The sequence below is a fragment of the Gracilinanus agilis genome, chromosome 1 (genome assembly GCF_016433145.1).
Source record: "Gracilinanus agilis isolate LMUSP501 chromosome 1, AgileGrace, whole genome shotgun sequence".
NCBI classification, from domain to species: domain Eukaryota; kingdom Metazoa; phylum Chordata; class Mammalia; order Didelphimorphia; family Didelphidae; genus Gracilinanus; species Gracilinanus agilis.
This window is the reverse complement of record NC_058130.1, coordinates 384,305,687-384,332,810: the sequence shown is the minus strand read 5'-3', so window position 1 is coordinate 384,332,810 and position 27,124 is coordinate 384,305,687. Positions and strand designations below refer to the sequence as shown.

At 36.3% G+C, this 27,124-nt stretch overlaps 1 protein-coding gene across 1 annotated transcript in view; it reads left to right on the top strand.

Annotated features, from left to right (window-relative positions):
• TTC23L (tetratricopeptide repeat domain 23 like) overlaps nt 1-26,182 on the top strand; it is a 34,339-nt gene extending 8,157 nt beyond the window's left edge. Inside the window, 12 exon segments of the mRNA XM_044657787.1 lie at nt 1,710-1,866; nt 3,206-3,334; nt 5,478-5,655; nt 8,088-8,196; nt 9,766-9,893; nt 14,219-14,367; nt 18,811-18,859; nt 19,839-19,900; nt 19,902-19,935; nt 22,105-22,187; nt 22,861-22,926; nt 25,922-26,182. Of these exon segments, the coding sequence (XP_044513722.1) occupies nt 1,710-1,866; nt 3,206-3,334; nt 5,478-5,655; nt 8,088-8,196; nt 9,766-9,893; nt 14,219-14,367; nt 18,811-18,859; nt 19,839-19,900; nt 19,902-19,935; nt 22,105-22,187; nt 22,861-22,926; nt 25,922-26,177 (1,400 nt within the window). The 3' untranslated portion in view covers nt 26,178-26,182.
• The last annotated feature ends 942 nt before the right edge of the window (nt 26,183-27,124 follow it).

Genomic DNA, 27,124 nt, shown 5'->3' with positions numbered 1-27,124 from the left:
ACTGCTAATATTCCTCCTTGCCCTGAGATTATGACTTAGAACTTCATACAGGCAATACGAAAGAGTCCAATTCTTTAGGGTACAGCAAAAGATCCCTCTTTAATCTCCTTCTGACCAGTTGTCTGAGCCCCTTGCTGTCTGTGAGCTTGAGAGCTCTGGAAACCTCCACTGGAGATTCAGTTGCCCCCAATATCTGCCTGCTGGCTTGCTCTGGGTCTCAGTCTTTTCTGGACTGTACTCCACTCTCATCTCAATAAAACAGATCCTTCTTGCTGACCTTCTAAGTTGTCCCAGGCTATAAAATTGGTATATACTGTTCTTTTGTTTGTTCTGCTGCTTCAGAATTAATTTTGAGGCATTACATTTATTGTTTGAAGGGGAATTTGGTAGAGCCTCATGCAAGTTCATTCCTTTACTCCAACTTTCTTAGCTCCACATCCTGTCAAAGTAAATTAGTATAGTATAATAATAATGTCAGTATAATAATTGATAATTATATAATTGTCAATGCTGATATGATTCGATTCCACTAGGAATATGTCCCCTCACTGGTTTACCAAATAATCTCACATTGACAGTACCAAAAATTAAATCCATGTCAATAGCTTATCTAAAAATTATTATTCTTAGCATCTTTTGCAACTTTTTTTTGGTATGGCCACCTTTTGACAGTCACTGAAAAAGTGGAAGGGGGGCTACGTTAATTTGAAGGCCATTTTGTATTTTTCTTTATATCACCCTTTCGTGCCCCAAACCTCCCAGCCTATGGTCCCTATATCTTATTCAGTGATTGCTTTAGCCCTGATACCTCTAGCTTAGCTCTAGCTCTTGCCAAGCTTTCAATCATTCCCTAAACTTCTCACACAAGTACACAACAACAGAGTTTATTTCATTTTGGTTCCAACAATGAGGTGTGTTGGGTGGGGTGGGGAGAAGAGGACACTTTTGATGTTACATACTTGTTAGTTTCTTATAAATCTTGCATTATCAGACAGAGGTGATGTTTTAATGAGTGAGAAACTGACTTTTAAAAAACCTCATATTATGGAGAGAGCATTTTTAAAATGGAAGATTGGAAATTTTTCCATTGAAGGCAATTTTGTTGGCAAAGATGGTGTATTTCACCAATAAAAATTCTTGTATCTATATACTCTAAAAACTTGGAAAATTTTTTTCTCATCTGCTTTAAAATCTTCCAAATGAACAGCAATGGATTTTGAAACCAAATGTTAAAAATATAATAAAACAGAACATCTTCAGGCTAGTTTATAAGGATAACTCCTTGATAATCAAGGAAGATAGAAATTTATTAACCATGTTTCAAAAAAAATTTCAATAATTCAAAGACAGGATTGAAAAATGAGAATCATGATTTAATAATGACCACTAACAACATACTTCCATTTGTGCTATTTGTCTTTCTGAAGTATTTTTTTTAGCCATGATAGCCATTAAACCAAGTATTGAAATAGACTGAAGTTAGGATAATATATAGGCACATAACTTATAAAAATGTTGGGGGAAATACTCAAAGAATTTTACTAATAGCTAATAGTTATGATTAATTAAAAAAGTTTTGAGATCACTACTTTATGCCTCAATATCACTGTAGCTATTCTCTTGTTCTCAAATGGAATTTTCTTTTATTGAAGAGTATTTCTTGGTTCTCTCCTCTTTCCCTTGTTTTCTCTCCCCTGCCCCTGCCCTAGAACTTCCTGCTCAGGCAAAACAACATGCTGAGTCTGCAAAGAATTCCCTGCTGACATGGAAGGGCTCAGCAATCTCAGAGTTGGATAAGAAGGAGATCCTTGGCACATTGGTGGTATTATACTATACTCTGGGGATGGCAGACCTCATGCAGAACCAATATCCTTTCATGTCTAACTATGTATTTAGAAATCAGCTGTGGTGTATAGTATATCAAATCAACCACATTACTTCTGTAAGGATTTCACTTTCATCCATTCCCTTGAGAATTTCAGATGCTAAAGAGTATAAAAGGACTTGATGGGAAAGAAACAAATGAATGTTTGAATCCCAAAGAATTCTAGCTCTGCTCTAAAAGCTCAACTTTATTCAATCCTCTGATCTCTTTCTCTATCCCAGAATCATTGGAATTATGATCCAGTCATCAAATTAGCAGCTGTGTCAAGTTGTTACCATGATGAGTCCTGACCAAATATATTTGGTTAAAAGTCCTCTGGGTTTCCCTTGTTATTGTGATGGTCTGCCCAATCATGGAGTCCCACATGGAATAAAGATTTGCTTCAACACTAGGAAGCATTGATGAGGAGGAGTGGGGTGTTATTTAAAATTAAAAGAAACTTGGTTATCATGATGCTCTCTCTATATGTGTGCATATACACACACATATATTTTTAAGTTGTTCCTAATATTGCCTTTGAAGTCAGAATTTAAAATGAAGTAGACACAAGTCTACTCAGGGTAAATTCCTGCCCCTCCAAGTGCCTACAACTGGAACTTACTGTTACAACTCTTGCTGGAGATATGAAATATCTACAATAATCCTAAATTCTTTTATTCTAAGTCCATGCACTCTATTATTGCTTTTTGGTCCTTTCCCCAGACCCTAATTTCAAGCATGCACAATGTAAATGAATTACTTATATGAGATGTGCAACCTTCTATGGTATCATCATCCAGGGTCTTTTAAAGATTAGAAAAAATGAAGGAAATGGAAAAGCTATCTAGGTCTTGGGGGGAGAGTTTTCCTCTCCCACCTCCAATCCCCAAAATAGTAAAAATATCAGATAGAAGTTATATTCTTTTTAACTAGTCTTTGAATTTGCCAGGATTTTGTCCAACTTTAAATTCCTTTCATTATTTATAGTTCACAGAAACAGAAACTAGTTTGGTATAATGACAAGTTGTCATTATACAGTGTAAATCATCCTTTAAAGAAAAACATAAGTGGACTTTGCCTAAAAGTTTATGGTTTTCTTTCACTCCTCTAAGTTCCCACCTCCTACTGCCCATTTTAAGTAGCATCTGATGTGCTTTACCTGCTAAAGACTTCTACATGAATCTGTTAATAGGAAGAATGGAGAAGCCTAGGAAGTGGTCCAATTACAAGGTTTATCCTGTTGACCCAATAGACAACTGAAACATTTTAGTTTTTTCTCAAATGTTGTACCTAGCTGTGGAAATTGGTTTTCATTCTTTTGATTTTCCTCAACTATTGCACTGGCAAGGAAGCTTATTACAACCTTCAAAAATCTGAGAAGAGCATGGAAGAATTGTGGGAATGTTGTGATGGGGCCACAATTAGAGAGTTAAAAATCTCTGAGAAAGACCTTATAATTGCTTTGGGCAGGTAAACACTAGACTTAGAGAAATTTAGGATTTTTGATAGGACTTATGTATATATATAATCACTCCATACTATCCCTGTGGAATGAAATTTTTTTTAATTCCTATAATAAAATTTTAAAAACCAAGAAACCAAGACTTATTTTGGAAGAGATATTTTTCTAAATTACTTTTCTCTTTGTTGTTAAATTGATAAGAGTAAATGAAAAAAGAAAATTATTATGGTCAGATGATTTAGAACTAGAAAGGACTTTATAACCTACAATTTGACCTATTCATCTTAATGATATGAGGCTTAAAGAGATGGATTGGCCAGGGTCATATAGCTAGTAAATAACAGAGGCAAGATTTGAACTCAGATTCTCTGACTCCATTGTGCTTTCCACTATATTATTATTCAATAATCCTTCCCCACACCTCCATCCTCCCCCCAATTCATTTAAAATAAAGATGGAAGCTAACATATATTATTCATTTTAAGTAGGCTAAATGTCTGCATAGGAAAATGCAGTTCATGGAATGGTGTGAAGGAACAAGTAGGGCCTGAACATAGTTGAATGAAGAGATTCTCTGAGATTTGAAGGCTATTCCTAATAAGAGCAGGACCAATTAGTTTGTCAGATAAGAAGATCCAGTCACCAGATTCGCAGCTCTGTAGCAAATTGTTACCATGATGAATACTAACATAGATAAAAATCTATTCCTGCCTCCCAGATTTTTTGTTTATTTTCACCTGCTTTTATCAAATCTATTTCCCAGAGTCTTAAGTTGGAACAGGAAGCAGATAAATGAAAGGCAAATAAATGAAGTAAATGTAGCACTTCTACCTACTCTCTCTAGACAAGAACAAACCAAGATGAACTAAGTCAGCTGGGAAGTTTTGGAAACACAGGAATGCTTATAACTAAATTAAGCTGAGCTCAGAGGTGTCTAGACACATCTGCTGTGCATAAACTATTGTCACAAAGGATAGCTGTTTGGGTGATCTAACAAAAATGACAGCTAGTTTCATGCCACCTCTACCTCCTTTTTTTTTTTTTAAAGGGACAAAGGAAATTGTACTCATTTAGAGATTTGACTTAGGATTCTGTCTGTCTAGATAGCTATCACTTCCACAGAAGCCTCCCCATGAACCTTTGTAACATAACTACCTCAGTTGAGAAATGGAGCTTAGAGTCTAGAACAAGATATGTGTATATTTTAGGAAGTTATAAAATTGTATCCCCTTGGGTGTTACTAGTTACCAAGTGAAGACTTCAGGACTATACTGTAACACACATACACACACACACAATATACTTATGAATCATGAAGAGTAGAATTTTGGAAAATTCAGAGAACTTGGTATCAGAGGGGCTAATTTCAGTTCCTAAATCTTCCAGTTTCTGAGTGTGTGACACTGGCTAATTTATCTGTGTCAATTTCCTTATCTATAAAATGGAGTTAGACTCTAAATGGTCTCTAAGTCCCTTTCAGGTCTAAATCCTAAGAAGCCTATGTATATTTTAAAAATATTAATGGCCTTTTTGATAACATACCTCTTTGTCATCCTCATATATTACATTTTAGCCATTTAAATACTTTTCCTAATGGTAGTCCCAATTTCAGTGGAATAAACAAAAAAGATCAGATGTGAAAATATGTGCTAATTACTTCCAAACCTTAAAGTGCTATATAAATGCTAGCTATTATCATTAACTGTTAATAAGAAAGAGCAAACATTAGCAAGCACTTAATAAATAAATATGCACTGAATTGAATGGTACAGTTCAACTGTGAGAGCCACTGAGGCTTCTAAATGACCAAAACAGAGCAGTGCTTCCCTGGAAAGACTGATTAGCTGAGTGATTGCCCCTTCATATTTGTTTTTATGTTATGCTGGGGAAAGTGATGTGGTTTCAATTGACTGAGATCACCAAAATATCTGAGATAATCCAGAGTACAAAAAGAGTTGAAAGATGATGCTGCTGTTACCATGAAGTAAATGGTAATTGTGTACCCCTATAAACAACTCTTGAGCCTTTCCCTATTCCCCATGGTGGGTCAGAGAAATTAGCTTTGGATAAATGCATGACTTTAGGAGCTGTTACTGCACACGAAGCTTATAATTTGTAGCATATTTCCCCCCCTCTCTATTTCCCGAGCAGAGCTTGTTTGCAACTTCATCGGTTGAACTTGGCCGTGAGTTACTTTGAAAAGGCAATCTCCCATGTTATCACTTCCAAGGGGGATTCCACATCAGAACTGATCAGCCTATATCAGGAAGCTGCCCAGGTTGAACAACTCAGGAAAAACCATGACCGAGCCATTGAACACTTGCTACAGGTAAGTGAATTGGTTAGAACGCTTGATTCTTCCCACTTGGCCTTAGTGGTAGGGAACCCTAAGAGACTTGCAATAAAGATTAGAATTGTCTCTGTTCTGATCATTTGACAAGTTCCAAACCTGCTAGAGGTTCCTTTCATCAGTTTCTCATTCATTCACTGAATGGACTGAATGATTTCAGGATGAAACCTGGTGTGGGAATGCAGCCTGACTGGATTTAGGTCAGTTGTGGCCATTAATATAAAGAAAAGACCTTGGGGACTATTTAGATACAACTCTTCATTTCACAGATGATAAAACCAAAGCTGAAAGAATTTAGGTTATTTGCCCAAAAACACATAGGTAGTGTCAGAGGCAGGATTTAATCTAGGTCTAATAATTCTAGAATCATAGTTCCAAATGAGAATAATATTTGTAAAAGTGCAAAATACATGTTGTTGTTCAGCAAAATACATGTTGATTCTTTGTGACCTGTAGACTAGTAACTGTCCATGGGGGGTTTTCTTGGTAAAGATACTAGAGCAGGTTTGCCATTTCCTTCTCCATTTTAAATGGGTTAAGTCCAACTAGTAAATGTCTGAGGTCAGATTTGAACTTTGCTCTTTCTGACTCCACACCACCTAGCTACCCATGGCATATAGTAGACACTAGATAAATGCTTATTTTCCCTCTCCTTTTCCATTCTGCCATGTTTTCTACTATCTAATAATAAACTAGAAGCCCAGTTTGTACCTTCCTAACAGAAAGACTAATTGGTAACAACTAAATTTAAATTAATGGCAAATAAAAGACTTTTAAAATGCTAAGTCATGATAGTTTTGGGTGGGGGCAGTTATATCACTTGTCCTTTAATTCTAGTTTCTGGTTACATTTCCAGATATAAGGATATGATGACAAATGTTTACCTAGAGTTAACTAATTTGTCCACATTCCAAGAGAAGCAAAGCCTTGGAAAGATCAGTAGGATTTCCCCATGAGAAAAGTTTTGGGAACTTTTATATATTTACTGCCTGAAGTCTGGGAGATTACATTTCACCCTTCCCCCAAATTCTCAGCAAATGGCACTGGTCCTAAGCACTGGTCCCACAAGAGAAGGGTATAGGTTCCCTTGTTTTCCAGGACCATTTAGCAGCTAAATGTTGGACTAACTTTTACACAGAAAGTTTTACCTCAAAAGGAATAATCACAAACATACAAATTTATTCCTCCAGTACACAAGAGGAATAATCCTCTTCCCCACCTCCTACTGCCTGCCTTAGCTCAGGGAAGAGCCAGAAGATTAAGTTCATAATTTATATAAACATATATGTGTGTGCTAGGTATACATGCACACATGTAAAAAATGCTACCTTGTATTTTATACCAATCTGATCCATCATTCATCTTTGGTAAGCCACAAGAGTTCTCTAGGGAGAAGAGAAGGATTTAAACATTTATTAAACACCTGTTTTATGCCGGTGCTGTGCTAAGCAATTTGCAAATATCTCATCTGATCCTCATAACAATCCTGGGAATTAGGTGCTATTAGTATATTCGTTTTATTTTTGAGGGAACTGTGGCAAATAGAGGTTAAGGGACTTGCCCCAAAGTTACACAGCTAATTAGTGTCCAAGGCTGAACTAAATAGTCATTCTAACTTCAGTCCCAGGGCTCTATCTAGGTCATCTCATGACATTAATTTTTATAATAAAGAAATGCCTATTTTCTTGATTCTGGTGTAAATCTGTAATTTAACAAACCTGGCAGGCTCTCATTGATGCCTTAGTATCAGTGATGGGAGGTTTTCTTTGCTTCCTTTTGTTTTTGATGATGGCAAATGTGAACAGGGTGGGATAAGTTGTCTTTGACTGGGACAATATTTTGTATAATAAATTATCTCACAAGTAATTTGAGAGCAATCAATTCACAAGGATTTAGTGATTGCCATGTATCAAATAGCAGCTAACGCAATTCCTTGCCTATAGCAGGTATTCAGTAGATATCGGTTGAATGAATGAATGAATATTCTTCATCATTGGGGTTTGTGAGGGAGAAATACAGGACTATATAGCCCCTGTGCTCAAGGAGTTTATAAGCTAAGTGGGAATATAAAACAAGTCCATGGCATAACAAGAGAGTATTTCAAGTCACATGGCAATGAACACAATCAGAATTCAGAGAAGGGAGAAGAGAGATCATTATGGTATTTTTGCTAATTATGGTAGTCAGACACTACTCTTCATTTTTGGTGGGATTGGATTGGATTAGAAGATTTGCCTTTAATCCTTCAAACCATTATTTTGTCTCTTTTAATATGATCAGTTAAGCCAAAGGTCAAGATTTTATTTTTGTCTTAGATTTTATTAATTTTTTTTTAAAAAAACAGAATGGAAGTACTATTGCTTTGGTGTTTTCCTTGAACTAATTAGTTAATATCTGTATTTGTATTCCAGGCTCATTCTATCTGTGTGGCTTCATATAAAGAAATCAGTGCTGAAGCTGCTAAGACAGGTTTCTTGCTAGCTAAAGCTTATGCCTCATCTGGAGAGCCACAACACAGGGGTATGTAGGTGAGATGGGTTTATATATTTAGCATAATTTTTCAATTATAGCACATCCTTAAGGTAAGAGGACAATAAATACTTGCCTTTTGGAAAAGTTTCTTTATAAGCATCACATTTGGTTACAAATAATATTTAATGTGGATTGAAAACAGAAGTTTGGACAAATATTATTGTATGTAAACAACATTTTCCCAAGGAAATCTGATGATATATAAGAAGGAAAGCAGTAAGTAATTGAATTTAGATCTATTTTTAAAATACTTAATTCCAGACTTTGAACAGAAACGTTGCCAATTTTATGTTGATGGAACTGTAAGCACAACATATTCAGACTTATTAATAAAGGCATTTGATAATGCATACATTGCTAGCAATAAAATGTCTATAAGAGTGAAGAAATCACCTTAGGTATTGATTGTTCCCCCTATATTCTAATTCTCTGGTTTCTATTCCTTTTATTTCCTTAGGCACTTGGGAACTTTCACTAAAATAATCAGATTTGTCTGTCAATGGGAGATAACTGAGTTCTGTACAACTGTCAATTTTATATTAGAGAGGGAGAAGTAGATCAAGGAATTTGGAAACAATAATTAAAAATACTCTGTTCTTTGCTCCTCCATTGTAAGCTAATTCCCAAAATGTTTGCCTTTCCCTGGTTCCATGGACCAAGAAATGGCATCTTTCACAAATATAGGAAAAAGGATACACTTGTAACTGCTGAACTCCATCTGGACCTATAGTTAAAATAAAAATAAAAATAGGGGCCAGCTAGATGGCTCAGTGAATTGAGAGCCAGGCCCAGAGACATGGGAGGGTCCTGGATTCAAATCTGGCCTCAGACACTTTCTAGCTGTGTGACCCTGGGCAAGTCACTTAAGCACCATTGCCTAGCCCTTACCACTCTTCTGCCTTAGAACATTCAATACACAGTATTGATTCTAAGATGGAAAATAAGGATTAAAAAAATAAGATGTTAGTCTGTGAAGAATGCAGTTTTTAAGTCAATGGAGAAGACATTTTTATATTTTCACTCTTCTTTATTTAGTAGATATACTTGAAGGGGGTGGGTGGAGGGTTAAGTAAATGTTTCATCCTTCTAGATAAAGTTTTTCAATAAGTGAGCTTTTACCTTCATTTTTATATTCACACACGAATATGTACTATCAATGCAAGTTTATATCTGTGTTGTGTTCAGTCTTTTATTATTCTGTGGAAATTAATGTATTAACATATTGTGAGTATTTGTGTCTAGAGTTTTTTGAAAAAGTTCTTGTCTGGTAATTTCAACTTTTCATATAATGAAAATTTGGCCAGGTAAATTTTTTTTTCAAGGAAAATATGGCCTAACCTTAAGTCAGAATTTGTCTCTTTAGAATAATCTTAAAACAATAGTTTAATATCTTTACTACTCAATGTTAACTTTACTAAAAGGATTAGCCTGCTGCTATTTAAGAATTCCTTACACCTGGGCTCTGATAGAGCACTGGGTCATGAGACTCTGCACCCATGAGCTTTCTTCAACTGAAAATCTACCCAAACGATTGCTACGTTTTTGGTTTTTTTTCAGATGCTGCCGAGCTATATTTTACAGGCAGCCTTAAAGCATTCCAAGCTACACTGGGCCCAGATAATTCTCAAACAATGTTTGCAACTGAGGAATTCAGCAAATGGCTTCTTCAAATTGGAGAAAAACAGGTAATTATGAAGAGAAGTTAAAGGTCTTCATCTCTCTAGGATCTTAACTGGTTTAGATTAGTCTTACTGGGATTTCAGAATGCTAGAGGTAGAAGGGGGGGATAGGAGTGGGATAATGTGGAAGGGAAGAAGGAGGAGAGAGAGGACCTTTTAACTATCACCATTATCCATTTCAGATATAGCAATGTATTCAATAACGTGGGTTTGTGAAGCTGAAAGTGACCTTAAAGATCATTTAGATCACTGCCTTCCCCTCCTTTTACAGAGGAAGAAATTAAGACTGAAAGATTAGTTCCAATTCACATATAGCTCAAAATCTTGGTTTCCTGACCAAGGCCAGTGTTCTTTCTGTCATCCAGTTTCTCCTGAGTGACATGTAATTTGAGGGATACTAGAAAGTTTTTCTTTGTCCAAAAATACTCTGCTGAAATAAACATTAAAAATTCATTGGAGGGGGCAGCTGGGTAGCTCAGTGGAGTGAGAGTCAGGCCTAGAGACAGGAGGTCCTAGGTTCAAACCCGGCCTCAGACACTTCCCAGCTGTGTGACCCTGGGCAAGTCACTTGACCCCCATTGCCCACCCTTACCAATCTTCCACCTATGAGACAATACACCAAAGTACAAGGGTAAAAAAAAAATTCATTGGAGTTGGAGTTGGGGGTGGGGGATATTTCATTATCACAATTGTAGCCCCTAAATTCTGAGGTTGTTGGGGGCTGCACGAGAGAGTGACCAATAGCATCAATTACTAAAGAGAGATTAAAGAGGAAAAAACTTGAGAACCATTAGAGTTAGCCATTTGAAAGTAAATTAGTAACACTGTTTTATTGTCTTTTAAGCAATATATTGTTGTTCATTCTACCCTTTGTGACTCCATTTGGGATTTTCTTGGCAAAGATACTAGATTGGTTTGTCATTTTCTTCTTCAGTTCATTTTACAGATGAAGAAACAGAGGCAAATAGGGTTAAGTGATTACTCAGGGTCACAAGTTAGTTTCTGAGGTTGGATTTGAACTCAGTTCTTCCTGACTCCAGGCCTGACATTCCTAGCCACTGTGTCAACAACCTACACATTGGAAAAGGAACAGTGAAAAGATGAGCATGCTTCCATGGTGTGAGGCAGTATCATTAATAATGAAAGGGAAATCATAAAGTAAATGCACTTTTTATTTGGTTGTCTTCTTTAAAAATTTATGGCATATTGAATCTCTTTCTTTAATTTGAATCTTATGTGAAATGCCCTAAGGGAAACTTACTATTAAAAGGAATCCTGTTGTGAATCCATTTGAAAAGCAAATAATTACCCCTTTAATTTAGTTCAATTTAATAAGGCATGATGATATAAAGATTATATAAATTATGGCACTTATCTCAAGAAGCTTGCAATCTGTATCAGATAAATAGCCAGTTCAAGTCAGAATGTGATAAATGAAAAATAGGGTGGGAAATTCAAAGGGAGATCACTTTTTGATAGGGGGGAGGTTCAGATAAGACAGTGAAAGAGATGATGCCTTGAATAAGGTATTTAATCCATATTTTCATGTATTGGATGTGCATTTTTTAGTACTTAAAGTAAGGGAATCGCTGCCAAATGAATGGACTCTGAATTTTAGAACTTGAATGATTATAAACCTCCTCATTTTGTAGAGACATTTATGAGGATACTGAGGCCCGGGGGAATATGGTGACTTTGCTCAAATTCATACAGCTGATTGTGGCAAAACCAGGGCTGGAACCTCAAGTCTAGTTTTGCTGAAAGTGGCAGCAAATATCCTTTTTTTTTTTTTTTTAAACCCTTATCTTCCATCTTAGAATCAATACTGGTATTGGTTTTTTTTTTTTTTTTTTTTTTTTTTTTAATATAACCCTTACCTTCCATGTTGGAGTCAATACTATGTATTGACTCCAAGGCAGAAGAGTGGTAAAGGCTAGGCAATGGGGGGTCAAGTGACTTGCCCAGGGTCACACAGCTGGGAAGTGTCTGAGGTCAGATTTGAACCTAGGACCTCCCATCTCTAGGCCTGGCTCTCAATCCACTGAGCTACCCAGCTGCCCCCTGGTATTGGTTCTAAGGCAGAAGAATGGTAAGGGCTAGGCAATGGGGCTTAAGTGACTTGCCCAGGGTCACACAGCTGGGAAATGTCTGAGGTCAGACCTCCTATCTCTGGGCCTGGCTCTCAATCTACTCAGCCTCCCAGCAGCTGCCCCAAAAATATCTTTTTTTGTGGTGTATGATCCTTCCAAAATAGAAAATTTCAAGTCAAGCAGACACTCGCAGTATAATTAGAAAATAGCACTGAATTTAGAGTCTGAAGTTTTAGTTTCAGATGTGGGCTTTTCCACTTACTACCAGCAAAGCCTTCAGCAAATCATTCCAGACTAGAGGATCTCTAATGTTTACTCTAACCCTGTTTAAAAAAAAAAAAAATCCAAGAATAGCTAGGTGGCTCAATGGATTGAGAGCCAGGCCTACAGATGGGAGGTCCTAGGTTCAAATCTGGCCACAGACATTTCCTAGCTGTGTGACACCCTGGGCAAGTCACTTAACCCCCATAGCCTACCCTTACCACTCTTCTGCCTTGGAGCCAATACACGGTATTGATTCTAAGATGGAAGGTAAGAGTTTTTTTTTTAAATCCTATAGGCCCCTTACTTTTGAATGGTGCTCTTCTAGAGTGCCCAAAGCCAACTCAGCTTCCTTTTTTGCCTATGATTATTGTTCCTTATTACAAGGAAAAAGGAAAAAAACACAAACAATACATTTTTATCACTGGCCTTTTTCCTTAAAGGCTGTCCTAGAACTGAACTTTTGACCTTTATCTTGTATTCATGGAAGAATGTAGTGAACAAGAAAGCTTCTAAACATGAGATTACATGTGACTTTGACTTAAATGAACCAATTCCACTTTCCTCCTTCCTTTGTGAGAAACATCTGGGGACCCTGTAAGAATTCCCCATTTATTTCACTGAATTCAAGGCAACTGAGAGAAATCTTTGTCATCCTAACTTTGAAGTGTGAAAATACTGTTTCCCCTTTCCTTTGCCTTATACCTCTGATGTTGTTCAGTCATGTCTGACTCTTCAGGACCCCATTTGGGGTTTTCTTGCCAGAGATCCTGGAGTGGTTTGCTTCTCCAGCCCTTCTGACAGATGAGGAAACCAAGATTTGCTATTAAACATTTGAGGCCATATTTGAACTCAAGGAAATGAATCTTCCTGACTTTATGCCCCTTATCACTTAGCTGCACCTTAAATCACTACTGTTCAAAAACTGATAAAAATTTAAGTAACTGGGGAAAGAACACAAGTTTTTTAAAAATTAGCCACATTATTTCCTTAGTTATGACACTCCTCTCTAGTGAATCAAAGGATAAGCATGAAAAACCCAACAAGATAGGGTGATGAAATCAGCCTCTATTTATATTTGAAGAAAATGAAGCCCTTGAGAGATGAGGAAATTTTGGTTGGAGGAACAAAGCTGATCTATACCTGAGTGTATAGTCCACCAAACTTTAAACAATTGGCCTAGAAAAAATAATCTACAACAATGCTTGGTGTTTACTTTTTACTAGTTAGATGGGCTAGAGATGATGATGTGATGGGCATGAGAGATGATCAAGAATTGGAGAATGTAGCAAAGTGGTGAATCATTGGGTTTGAAATCAAATGACATAGAATTAAATGCTAGCTCTGCTACTTGCGGGATTTTGTACAATTGCTTAAAATCTTTCAGGGATACCATTTCTTCATCTTTAAAATGATAGGTTGGAGTAAATGGCCTGTAAGTTCCTTCTAGCTTTAAATTTGATAATAGTTGGAGAACCCAGAAAATCGTGCTCCTACTAAATTGCAAGCAGGCAGATATATTCAAGATACTTTAAACATTTGATGATGCTACTGATTCATGAAATTTTTTTTTAAAAGAACTTTTCTTACAACTTTCTAATGTTGTAAACCCCTTTGAATGGATTGTTGCCAAATTCTTGAACTATGAAAACTGACCTGGAACATTAAGTAGGGGGGAATATGTGGGAATCATGTGCCTCCTATAAGAATGATTTCCTAGTAATTAACATTTTTATTCCCCCTCCTTCAAAAAATAACAAAACAAAACCAGAATCTAAACCCACTGGTGTTTTGTTTTTTCCTTTAGATTGCTTTAGGTTTTTATCTCCTACACCTTGAGAATGGCTAAAACTATTCCAAATCCTTGAGAGGCTCTTGGATCTTAGTTATACCTTCTCTGGAGCCCTGAGGGATGAATTAATTGGCAGCCAATGTGTTCCTTCAAACTTACATACTAATGGCTTGTTTTCATTTCCCTAGGAGGCTTATAAACTTCTGAAGAACTCACTGAAGTCCCAACTGATGAGCTATGGTGACTATAGTGAGAAAGTGGCTGAAACATTCTATATTCTGGGCAGCATCTGCCTAGCCAAAGGAGAAATTAAAAAGACCACTCAGCTACTAAAGAAGGTGATTTCCAGTTTTGTTTTGTTTCTTATCAATGCAACTGTTTAAGAATCCATAACTTGTTTTTTTTTTGAAGGTTTTCATATTCCCTTGACCCAGAGCCAAAGCTTTACAAATCCTCTTGGAAGAATGAATCCCTTTAGTACTTAATAGGTTTGGGAACCTATCCGATAGAGACTGACTTTTTTTTTTCAGTAGCTCCTTCAGTATCATCTTCAGAAAGGAACAAAAGGAGCTAATAATTCCCCTTCCCCTCTTTCTCCTAATCCTGTGAAATCAAGACTTTTCAGGAAAAAGCTATAATGGTTTTGCAAATTTGAATGATCATTTGCAAATTCCTCAGAAATTAGACTAGAAGGAAAACAAGGAGAGTAAAACAAGGGAGGTTTAGGGATGATTCAGATCACTTTTGTTGTATCCTCATCCACCTAGGAATCTTTATGGTTCAAAAAAATATGTAACCATGTTACAAGGTGAATGATCTTCACTGGAGATATGAATCATTTAGGATGGTAGATTAAGAGGCAGAAGAAAACTGACTTCTCAGAGAGAGTTAATGTTTTGTCTGGTTGCAAGGGTCAGGATTCAAAACCATATCTACTGACTAAAATTGGCTGTTTTTTTCCATCCAGTGTTTCTACACATTACCTTCTTGGTGTGGATCATGTTTTTTAGCCAGTAGTAGCTTCTTCACTTCTCTTCAACTGCCCTTACTTTTTTGTCCTTAAAGAGCTTGCTTTTTTCCCTTTGGAGCACATTGTTTTTCATGTGACCTTTCCTTGTCCCTTTAATAAGGTCTTTTGATTCTATCTATCCTAGGGAATATAAGTTAGTCTGAACATTCATGGTCAATATTTATTTGATCTGTGTTTTAACATCACAAACATTCAGGCCACAATAGTCATCACACAGATACAGAACAAAGAGACCTAAAGATTTTACTAGTTAAAACCAGAAGTTTCCTATTTTTTAAAGCATTTCTGTCATTTAGTTTCAAGCTGTCTCACGTAATGGGTTTTTTTAATAGCACCTCCAATAAGTTCTAGATTTAAAACACTAGCCTCCAATTTTGAGAGGCTTTTCCTCATCTCAGTAAATAGGGTCTTTGGGATTTTACCCCCACTATACCATAAAAATAAATATAGAATTTTTGAACTTTATGGAAACTCTGGGATTTATTAAGTTCATCCTTCCCCCTACTTCAGGAAAGACTCAGACTGTTTGTCTTAGTGTGAATTTGAGGTGGATACAGGCAGGCTATGTTGAGGTCACAGTTGGGGTATTTCAAAGATGCTAGATTAGGTGAAAAGCCCTGACCATTTTAGGAATAAGTATGAACAAAGCAAGATTGTTTTCAAAACTGAGACTAAAGTTTTAGTCTTATGGTCAAGGAGCTTTGATGGGATCATCAGAGAGAGAAGGCTTGTAGTTTGGTCAATGGGCAGAAGTCAGGAACTGGTAGACCAGCTAACACGGGCTTTTCATAGCTGATGTCTTAAGATTTTTTTTATGAGACTTTTTGGATGCCATGATGGGACCATGAAATAACAGTTGCCTTTCTATCTTAGAGACTTTGAGTTTCTTCCATGATCCTATCACAAGGGGTAGGTCTTATCAATAAAAATTGCTTCTTCATCCACCCAGGAACCATTATTGTTCAAATGAAATGCTAGGCTACATCCTTCTGCTGACATATTTGGTTTTCATTTAGGGGCATGTAAGTTCTCTTTAGACTGAGGCAAGAGCTGATTCTTCAGGGTTTTAGATTCTTTGACATTGGGATCTTCCTTTTAGAGTCACCACCACCTCATCCATCCCTGAGGGATTGGATTTGATGTTTTCCAGGGATGCTTCCATGTATAATCATATACCTTCATATAGTGCTTTTTAAAGTTTTCAAAGCAAATTACCAACGACACAACAATTTTGTGAAGTGTTATATTACTAATATTATTCTCTCATTTTACAAAAGAGAAAACTCCTAAAATACTGTACTACTAATAATACAAACTATAACTATGCCTATCTTTAGCAGACCTAAAATTCAGAAAGAATGGTTTTTGTTCTTAATTGCTTCTTTATGGATTAAGGATAACATATAAACTCTAGGGGAAATTATTTATCTAGTTTGGCATGGTATAACACTGACCACTGGAATATGGGATGGGCTTTCTAGGTTGGCTAAGAGTTGGAGTTCATAGGCCACAAGATTGCTATAATGAAGAAATATTTATGGAAGTGGTCATCTGGAAGACCAGTGAAGTATTGACACCACTTTCCAGATGTCTCCTCAAATTTATTTACTTTCATTATTTAGTTTATTTATTTATTAAGTTTACTTATAGTTCCTTCACCTTCTCTAGGAATGCTTGAAAGGTCATCCAGGCACTCTGAAGTAGTTCATGACCTTGATGAGAGTGAAGGAAATGAAAGTCAGGAAGAAGTGGAATATTAAGCATGAATGAGAGTATTGTTCTGTGAAGACACATGTGGTGTTGCTTTTTGTGAATTTAGCTTCAGGAAAGAATAAATCGTTGATGCATGGCATAGCACCATAATGATTCTTCCATGCCATAGTTTATTCCATAATTACCATTTTTTATTCTCTGTATTACTTAGCCTTGATAGCTAGGGAAATTTAGCCCTTTCCTGTAAATCTGACCCGTGGGGTATTTCTGATAAATGGCTTTGGGAAAATGTACCCATGACATAATTTTTAAGTTTGATTTGTATCATTTTATTATATGTTATCTATCACTTTATTAAGTCTAGACAATGATTAAATTGATAAATCAAGTCCCAATTCATAGCACTGATGTCTAAGGTATAAATGCTCACCCCCAAAATTTATTCTCTGAGAAGTATGAACCAGCACATCATTGGCCTGACCTCACCCTAAATTCTTGGATCAGTCATACAAGTAGGAACAGCTGGAAATGAGCCCAGCTGCTAATTCTACTACTCTAATATTGTCCTTTAATTTTATAAATTTGCTCTTGCCTCATTCTTTTTTTTAGGAGCCCTATTTTGGAGAGCCTTGAATTTCAGGCTAAAGACTATGTTGTTTTGTAAGGCAGGAGGAGTCTCTGGATGTCTTTTAGATGGTGATTTGATCAGACTTGTGAGTAAGAGTAACAACTACTCCAGTAGTAGAATTGAAGGATGATTTGGAAAAGTGAGACACCAGAGATCTAAAGATACCATTAGAAGGTTCTTATTATAGTCCAATCCAGAGATGATGGGACCTGAGCTAGGATGGATAACAGTGGGAATGGAAAGAGGGAGACTGAAACGACTGAACAAACAAGATCTCATGGTGCTTACACTCTTTTTTAGGGTGTGAGATGGATATGAGGCATGCATGGATAAGTGTAATATAAGGTAGGATGGATGTGTTTAGGGCAAAGGAGATATCCAAAGAGAGCTATAGGAAAAAATAGAAGAAGGAACAAAGATTTTCCCAGAAAGTGACCAGGGAAAACTTTATTGAGGAGAGGTGTAACACCTGAGGCTAGTCTAGAAGAGAAGTGTGATGAGAGAGGCAGGAGAGGAAGTGCATATGCAGGACATGGTGAATGTGAATGCATAGAGTGAGAGGTTAGCATGATGAACATGAGCAAAAATAGCCCAGTTTGACTGGACTGTAAAAGTATTTGAAAAAAAGGTAATGTGAGATAAGGTGACAGGATTGAAACCTTAGATGGTATTAGATAGGGGAGGGTCTTAAATGCCCAGTTAAGGACTTGCCTTTTAGCCTGCAGACAAGAGGAAGCACTCAGAAGTGGGTGGGAATGACATAGCAAGATCAGCTCATTAGGAAGGTTATTTTGGCAGCTATGTGAAGAATGATTTGGAAATGGGGAGAAACTAGATCAAGGGGACTAATTAGATCTTTGCTCTAACAAGCACAGACTATGCACAGAGAATTGATTCAGGAATGGCTCCCATCTCAGTAACAATTCATTTCTTGTTTGTTAAGCTAAAATCTATTTTTTAATAATATTATTCAATGTGTACCATAGCCAACAACCTATCAAACTTTTTCTCAAAGAAAATATTTTTTCTCAAAGAAAGCTGAAGGCATCTGTGTTGTCTGACCTATCTCATTCCCTTTTGCAGAATCATGTTTTCCAATACATTTCTAGACACCCTAACCTTTATGTTAAAGATGATATCAGTGATCAAAAGATATGTTGTTCTGTGGGCTCTGTACATGAGTGGGGAAGGGGCAGTCTCATCAAGTTCTTTTTAGAATTTCTCTACCTCTTCATTTTCTATAACATGTTGGCACAAAGTCTACAATTGTTTTCTTGAAGTTTTTTCTTTTTTTGAAAATATTTATCATAATTCAAGATGACAGAATGTCCCATGAAATAAATATTTCCTTCCAGCTTCAGGAATATGATAAAACCAATTTCGCTTATTTCTCTGTCTTTCTTTCCATGGGACATCCTGTGACCCTATCATGAGGCTGCAACTTCTTTCTTTCTCTTGGTACATTTACATTAAAGAATGTCAAGATTATTATAATTTAATTCCCTCCAGTAGTAAGCAAACTCATTTGTCATTGGACAAGAATTCATGTTTAAAATAGCAATAGTTCTATACTTCTCCATCCACTGTCACCATAGAATAGTATGAATTATATGAGAATGAAGGTTATTTTGCATTTTTATTTGTTCTTGGGCTACTGTGAACAAAAAATAGGGGGCAGTTGGATATCTTAGTGGTTAGGGCACCAGGCCTAGAGTGGGGAGGACCCTAAGTTTAAATCTGCTTTTTTTAAAGACACTTCCTAGCTGTGTGACCCTGGGGAAGTCACTGAACTCTGATCACCTCGCCTTTGCCACTCTTCTGTCTTTAGAAATTAAACTAAAAAAGGTGAGGGTTAAAAAAAAAAAAGACTACATCACCAAGTGAGCCTTGCTCATTAAATAACTTGGTCCTATAGAATCAAACTCAGTGCATTGCTACAAGAATACTCAAAACCTTTTCCAGTCATTATTTATTAAATGACCCTAGGAAAATCACATAATTCTGCTTGCCTCAGTTCCCTCATCTGTTAAGTGAGTTACAGTAGGAAATGGCAAGCCACTCTTAATATCTTTGCCAAGAAAACCTCAAATAGGGTCACAGAATCAAACACAACTGAACAAAAACTATGTGCCAGAGATTTGCTAAGTGTTTTGATACAGCCCCTGCCCTCAAGGAGCTTAGAGTCTATTGTGGGGAACAATATTCAAAAGAAAACTGAGAAAGGGGCAAAGAACTTGTCAGATTTTTCCATCCACAATGTGGCTCAGTCTTTGAGAAACTAGGATCACATCGATACCCTAATGAAACATCAGAGAGGACTATTTGGAAGGTAACTTCATATCATTTTCAGTTAGAAATAATTTTGACTCTTCTTTAGAATAGTATAGGGAACAGACCTGTGTTTTTACTAGTAATGAAATTCTCTTTATCAATTCAGGTCAGCACCTTTTCTGCAATTTATAATCACAGAGATTTGCCTGGAGCATTGAAAAATGTAAATGGTTTGCTCAGGGAACATAGCTAATGTGTCTGAGGTAGGACTCAAAATAAAGTGTTCCTAGCTTTGAAGCTGGTGTTCTCTTTTATGCAACACTTTTTTTTTTGCCTATAATTATTCCCTTGACTTCTTATTCTTGTTTTATTATTACTATAACTAGCATTTCTACCACTCTGTCACAAAAGGAGCAGCAACAATGGGAATGAGCAGGCTTGCCTCACTCCTGATCTAATTGGGAAAACTGCCAGTGTTTGTCCATTGAAAATAACACTAGTTCTTGGATATAGATAGATCCTCTTAATTATATTAAGTAAAGGTCCTTTATTCCTGGTTTTTGTGTTATCGTCATAAATGAATGCTGAATTTTGATGAAGGATTTTTCAGCTTATTGATATAATCATGTGGGTTATAACAACTATATCATGTGGACTAAGGTTTTGTTTTTTTATTTTTTTATTTAAGACTTCCTTTATAGGCTGTTCAGTTTTCTTTTCTGAAATTATTTTTTTGAAGATTATCTGTTTCTTGTTTAGTTAATATTACCTATTTTATAGTTTTATAAATATTCATCCATTTCACTTAATTTTCCATTTTGGCTTATAATTAGATGTAATGGTTTTTGATCAGCTTTTCTCTCCATTTGCTATAAATGCCCCCCCCATTTTTATGAATATTTCCCTTTTGTAATTTCTTATGACACACTAATATTCCATTAATTCATATACCATAATTTGTTTTTGCAATTCCTCATTTGATATGGGTACCCCTCAATTTCCATTTCTTTGATAGTTCAAAAAATGCTATAAATATTTTTCATAAATATGTGTCTTTTTGTTTGAGCCCTTTGGGATATTAGGTATAGTAGTGGTATTGCTAAGACAAAAAGGGTATGTATGATTTAGTGGGTTTTTTTAGGGGATAGAAGGGGATAGTTCTAAATTGCTTTCTAGAATGACAGAACCAATTCATAACTCCATAAACAGTATGTTCGTGTTCCTGTTTTATAGTAGCTCCTCCAACAACTGTCATTTCCTGTTTTTGCCAGTTGGATGGGAATAAATTCATTATTTTCATTTGAATTTCTCTTTATTTTTAATAATATGAAGGCATTTATCATATGGCTGAGAAAAACTTGCATTTCTTGAGAAGACCTTTTATCGAATTGAGGAATAATTTATATTCCTCTTAACACTTATAATTGTATTATTGTCTCTAAGGATGCCTCTAATGTTTCCACTTTTCTGTATTTATTTACATGTTATTTCTTTTGGAGATTTATCTTAAAGTTCTTTATCCCATGGTATTTTTTCTTAGTATGAAGGGAATTTTTCTTATTAGTAGTATCTTTAGTTTCTTTGTTGTGTTTTGTGTGGATTTTTCCTTAGGAAAATTTCTTTCTTTTACTCTTTTTTTTTCCGTTTCTCTTACATTATTTAGCTCATTTTTTGCTATGTAGAAATGATGTAAGTGTGTTGGATTTTACTAAGACCTCACAGTTCTGCGAAGTGCTGTGCATGGTACTCTTTGCCATACTTTTTAATCTTCTCTTTGTGTGCTATTCAGCTCCTTTCTCTCTGTATGTTGGTTTTGAAGGGAGTCAGGATTAAAAATAATAGCGGGGTAGATGGAGAAAAATAGAAATATATATGTATATATATATAAAACAAATTATGTGTGTATATATGTATGTATACATTTTTAAATATATGTATTTTAAAATATATGTACACATTTTTAAAAATATAAAATTATATATATATATGTATATACATACATACATTTTTTGGCCTCCATTTTCAAGATACCAATAAACTTCCTCAAATGAAAATTTATCTAAGAGTCATCACAGTACAAATTTTTAAATGCCTTGCAGATTTCATGTGTGGCCCTTCTATGTAGAACTCTTAGTCCTGCTATAACTACTTTGGTTTTCTTATTGTTGCTGTCATTTTTTCCCGTATTAATTTGGCTTCCTACAGTCTTCATGAACTTCAGTGGTATATAAATGTAAATGGCGATTTCACAGCTCTCCATAAATATTGCTTTCTTTCTGAAAGAGAATCAGCAAAATATAGAGTGAATTGCTTAATTTTCAAAGCATGGTATCTCAGTTCTTCTGAAGCACTTTTGAGTTAGGTTTGCATGTAGTAGGGCAGTAACCATCTAACATTTTTTTTTCCATTTTGTTTATTTAATCCACCCACAGTGTTTGGAAATTCAAATCCTTATTTATGGGACAGATCACAAAAAAACCAGAGAGACACAAAAACTGCTCTCCTTGCTACAGAGGTGAGTCTAGTTCCTTGGCAATGCCCAGGGCCATCTGCTTCAAATCTGAATACAGTTAAACCCCCAGAATTAATAAGGTACCTGTTAGTCATTGCTATCAGCATTGCTAGTACTGTAGAACCTCTCCATATATTACTACAGGTTTAGTCAAACCATGATCCCTGTATATATAGGGATATTACATCTAAATCTCAAACATGTAGAGAAAATGCTGTATTTACCACTGGCCCTTAAAAGGTTCTTATAATACTGTGTACCATAGCCAGTCCTTATAAAAAATTCTTAGCTGACATGAGGATTTGAATCTCAGCTCTGCTTCTTAGTAGCTACGTGACCTTGGGCAAGTCATTTAATCTCACTAAGCCTCAGTTTCCTCATCCTTAAAATGAGAGGATTGAACAGATGACCTCTACCATCCCTTCCGGCTCTCAATTTATGATCCTGAAACCTAGTCAATGCAGCATGAACAAATGCAGAATAACTGTGAATACATTCTTTAAAAATTCAAGATTTATGATTAGCATGTTTCTCTGGTTTACGTAGCTAAGGAAGACACATAAGAGTAAGATGTTTCTTGAAAATTAAACTAGAGTTTTAGCAGCCTCGCCGACATCATTAGTTTTCTCATTAGTCTTCTCATTTGTTTTCATTTGTTTTTGTTTTCTCGACCCAGGCTGAAGATGACGTCTTTGAGGAATTTAAATAGCACTTTTCATGGCATCAGTCCAGTTTCCAGCAGGTAGATTTTCCCAGGATGGAAACCACAATGGTGCCCTTTTAAATATTATCATTAAAGGGAATCGGGGATTGGAGTCCAGGTCAGGAAAGGGAATTGAGAATATCTCTAACCTTTCCTTCTTCCCATACCTGGCCTTCAAGTAGGCCCATAGCTAAAGCAGGTTGAGTTTAGTTGAGTTTATTTTAAAACCATGAAATTATCTTCTCTATCAGTGTTAAGGGTAAACAGTTAATCAAGTTTCTTGTCTCATCTGGTCCCATTCTTTAGGTCTGGGGTGCTTAGTGTAGACCAAGTTAAGGAAACTTGCTCTGCTCCTGCTTAATGTACTTTTTACCTTTGACACCAATTGAGAATCTGAATCTTTGGAAGCATGAAACATTTTAACTCTAAAATGATATTTATAACAATGCTATCTCAGTTGGAAGAACACACTGAGAGTAATCAATATCTCATAATACCAATCTTATTGTATATTTTTGGAACACAATAGATAACTGATTTAGAAAGTATCTAAACAAAAACCCATATCATATTAATGAAACAAATATCTTTCTCCCAAGACTCCTATAGAGAAGGGAACACTCCCTAATAAAAAAGGAGGACTAGGACTGATAGGTGTTCTCAGGGCATGTAATAAACAGATTAAAAACAAAGAAATGATTCTGGAACAAAGAGGCATCATAAAATTTGGAGATTATTGTGTTTATTGATTTACTATGTTACTTCTGAATAAAGCCTATGAAATGGCTAATATCCAAAAGTAGAATGAAGAGGCCTTCCATGTTCAGCCTCTATATGAACAATAATATGTTGACAAAGAAACAAATGAACCAATGACCAAGTCAAGTGGATCTTTTTACAGGAAGGAACAGGGTTAGGATAGTGATTCTAGACCGTATCACTGCCACCAGAAATTAAGGTTGCCCATTAGAATGCTAGATGTATTAAATAGTGAAGATTATGCAAGAAAATAGTAGAAGCTATATAATTTATCAGGGGTAGTTAAGATGGTACAATGGATCGAGCACCTGCCTGGAATCAGGAAAATTCCTCTTCCTGGGTTCAAATCTGATCTCAGACACTAGCTTTGTGAAATCACTTAATCCTGCTTGCCTCAGTTTCCTCATCTATAAAATGAGCTGGAGAAGGAAATGGCAAACTACTCCAGTATCTTTGCCAAGAAAACCCCAAATGGGGTTAAGAAGAGTTGGAAAATGGCTGAAAAAAATAGAAAATCTGAAAAACAAATATAGCTTATCATCATAGGCTATAAAAAATTAGTGCCAAATATGTAAATCTCATGCCTAGAATTACACATTAGAAACTCACTGTATTTGCTAAATGATGAATTTCCGTACTACAAATATAGACTCTCAAATATCCTTGAGAATTCGATAAGTGAACTGTACTGGAATCATAGCACTTTCAGTGACAATACTGTTGTCCATAATTACCTAAATATTTATTTCGTAAATATTTAAGAACCACATTTAATAAATGGTCCCTATCCTGAATACTCATGATATCTCCAAACCTTTTGGAATGAAAAGCTTTCAAAATATATAGAGCAGCAGAAGAGATCAAAATCATTTAGGAACAGAATGAAGCACATTTCACCCCTGTCATCATGTCTACTACTGGAATTACCCTGGAAATGCCATTGAGACTACAGAAGATGAGCTTCTGACCCTCCCAGTAGTTTCATTCAATAACAAAAAACAACCACTTCATCTATTTGCACAATAGTCTACAGAATACTAAACACAATAATATAAGGGCAGTGATCTGTCCCAGGAACATTTCTAGCTGAACTCCACAAAAAGGATGAGAAGAATGAGATCATGAACTCAGATTGTGATACAGATCAACAAAACTGATGAGATCCATGGATCCAGTGAGTAAAAAAAAGAAATCAAATAAGCATGTTGGGATCAGCAAAGTTTGGGGAATGGGCCTGCCCAGTCTTTATATAGAACCCCATCTTTGGATCTCTGAGGATTAATACCTCAGGTTCCCAATTTTGTGGTGCTGTCATTTGCTCATCCTTTTCTAGAAGTTTGTCTTAAGAAGCTTGTGAGGGAGCTGCTCCTACAGACTGAATTCACTTTGTCTTGCTCTGCCTTGGTCCCTTGAAACAAAGAGGCACTGTTGTTATAGTAGTGTAGTTGCTTGGACCATAGATCTAACAATTCCACCTCTTTAACATGGTCACTCAAGGTTACCCATGTTTTTACCAAAGTTGGATTCCTTACCACCTAATGTGATTGTTGTTGTTGTTCAGTTGTTTCAATCATGTTCTACTCTCCTTGACTCCTTTTGGGGTTCTCTTGGCAAAGATACAGGAGAGGTTTGCCATTTCCTTCTCCAGCTCATTTTACAGATGAGGAAACTGAGGTAAACAGAGTTAAGTAACTTGCCCTAGGGTCATACAACCTGTACATTTGAACTCAGATCTTCCCGACTCCTGGCCTGGCGTTCTATCCATTGTGCCACCCCGCTGTGTTCTATATGGCCAGATAGCCATCCCAGAAAGGTCAAAGTTTTGCTTTAGTTATTAGTGCCAAAAATCTTTTCTTCCCCTAGAGCTGATGGTAAATGGAAGAATGGGTGGATTTTCAAAATGTCTAATATGGAAAAGTGTTTTACATGATTATACATGTAAAATCTATCACAGATTGCTTGCCATCTCAGGGAGAGGGGAGGGGAAGGAGGGAGTGAAGATGGAAGGAAGATAAAGAATTTGGAATTCAAAATTAAAAAAAAAAAAGAATGGGTAGATTTGAATATCACCTCTTTCCTCTTCCCCTTTCTGTCTCCTAATGAGAAAGAGCCAATGATATTAGCCTAATATGTAAAGAAATTCTTCCAGGGAAGCTTGGGATAGTGGCATGATGGAGACCACTAGCTCCTCATGTTCAACTTCTTCCCAGTCTCCTCCCTTCAGCAACTTGAAGTGGGGTTGGCACCATTCATCCTCTCTTTCTCTTTCTTGAAGCTGGAAGCCAGACGTACCAGAAGTTCCAGAAGAGCCTGGAGAACCCAAAGAGAGTGAAGAGCCCACAGATACTACCAAAACCAAAAAAAGCAAAGAGCCTGAATCTCTCCTGTCCCCCCTCTCACCAACTCAAGCCTGCCCTTCCCACAGCCCCAGAGCATTAATATCTTCCAGGAGAGAATCCCGTACCAATGCGCTTTGGGACTTGGGTTATATTAGAAAGAGGAGTAAAAAGTTGATTCAATTTGTACATTAAAGGGAGAACCCTTACAATAGTTGTAGTGAATCATTTTTCTCAGTAGATCAAGGTTGCTTTTCATTCAATTATTTCTCCTTCATCCCCTTGACGTGAAAAAGAACCACAAGAGGAAATAGAAAGTATTTCTACAATTTAATACTGATTTTCATCTACAAGAAATTGTTTCTATCTTGGAGGATGTGATTTCTTTGCCTTAGGAGAACAGACACCCCTTAGTGCCAGGGAGGGATCCATTATTTTTAAAAAGGTCTCAAAAACAAAGATTTACAATCTTACTCAACATAAGGGAAAAGTCTCAAAAATTTTTAGGGTTTTGTTTTGCTTTTCGTTTTGTGAAATAAACCTTAAGCCTTTTATTATTTAAAAACTGCTAAGCAAAACCCAGAGAAAAGTTGCCAGTACACAAATGTCAAGAATGAATTTGTTTTTTCAGCCTCAGCATCTTGCTGAGATAATGAATGCCAGATCCCCAGGAACCTGGGTCATTTCTGATATGCTCATGTGCTTATTTCTCCTTCTCCCTCAATATGTGATTTGGATCAATGCTTCATATTTAGAGCCCACTATTTCCTCTCCTTACTCTAGGCTACTGCCAAAAGAGAGAATTTCAGACTCAGAACAGATCGTAATGGCCAGGACTGGGAAATGCTGATTCTGTGAATTAAAGATCAGTGTTAAGATTTTTCAAAAATCACTAGACCCCCCCCCCAAACAGAATTTATTACCTTATACATATTTCAGATTTGAACAGGTAAATTAGAGGTCACATGGTCAAGTGGTTTTATTGTTAATTTAAGTAGTTTCACCCAAGATAAAACAGAACCAGGATATGTACTCAGTTCCTTTGATCCCAGATCATTTCACTACCCCAAATTTCCTCAGAAAGAGATTGAGACAATGCCTCTCAGTGTTGGAGTTAGGTGGTCTTATGCTTCTGGAAATTT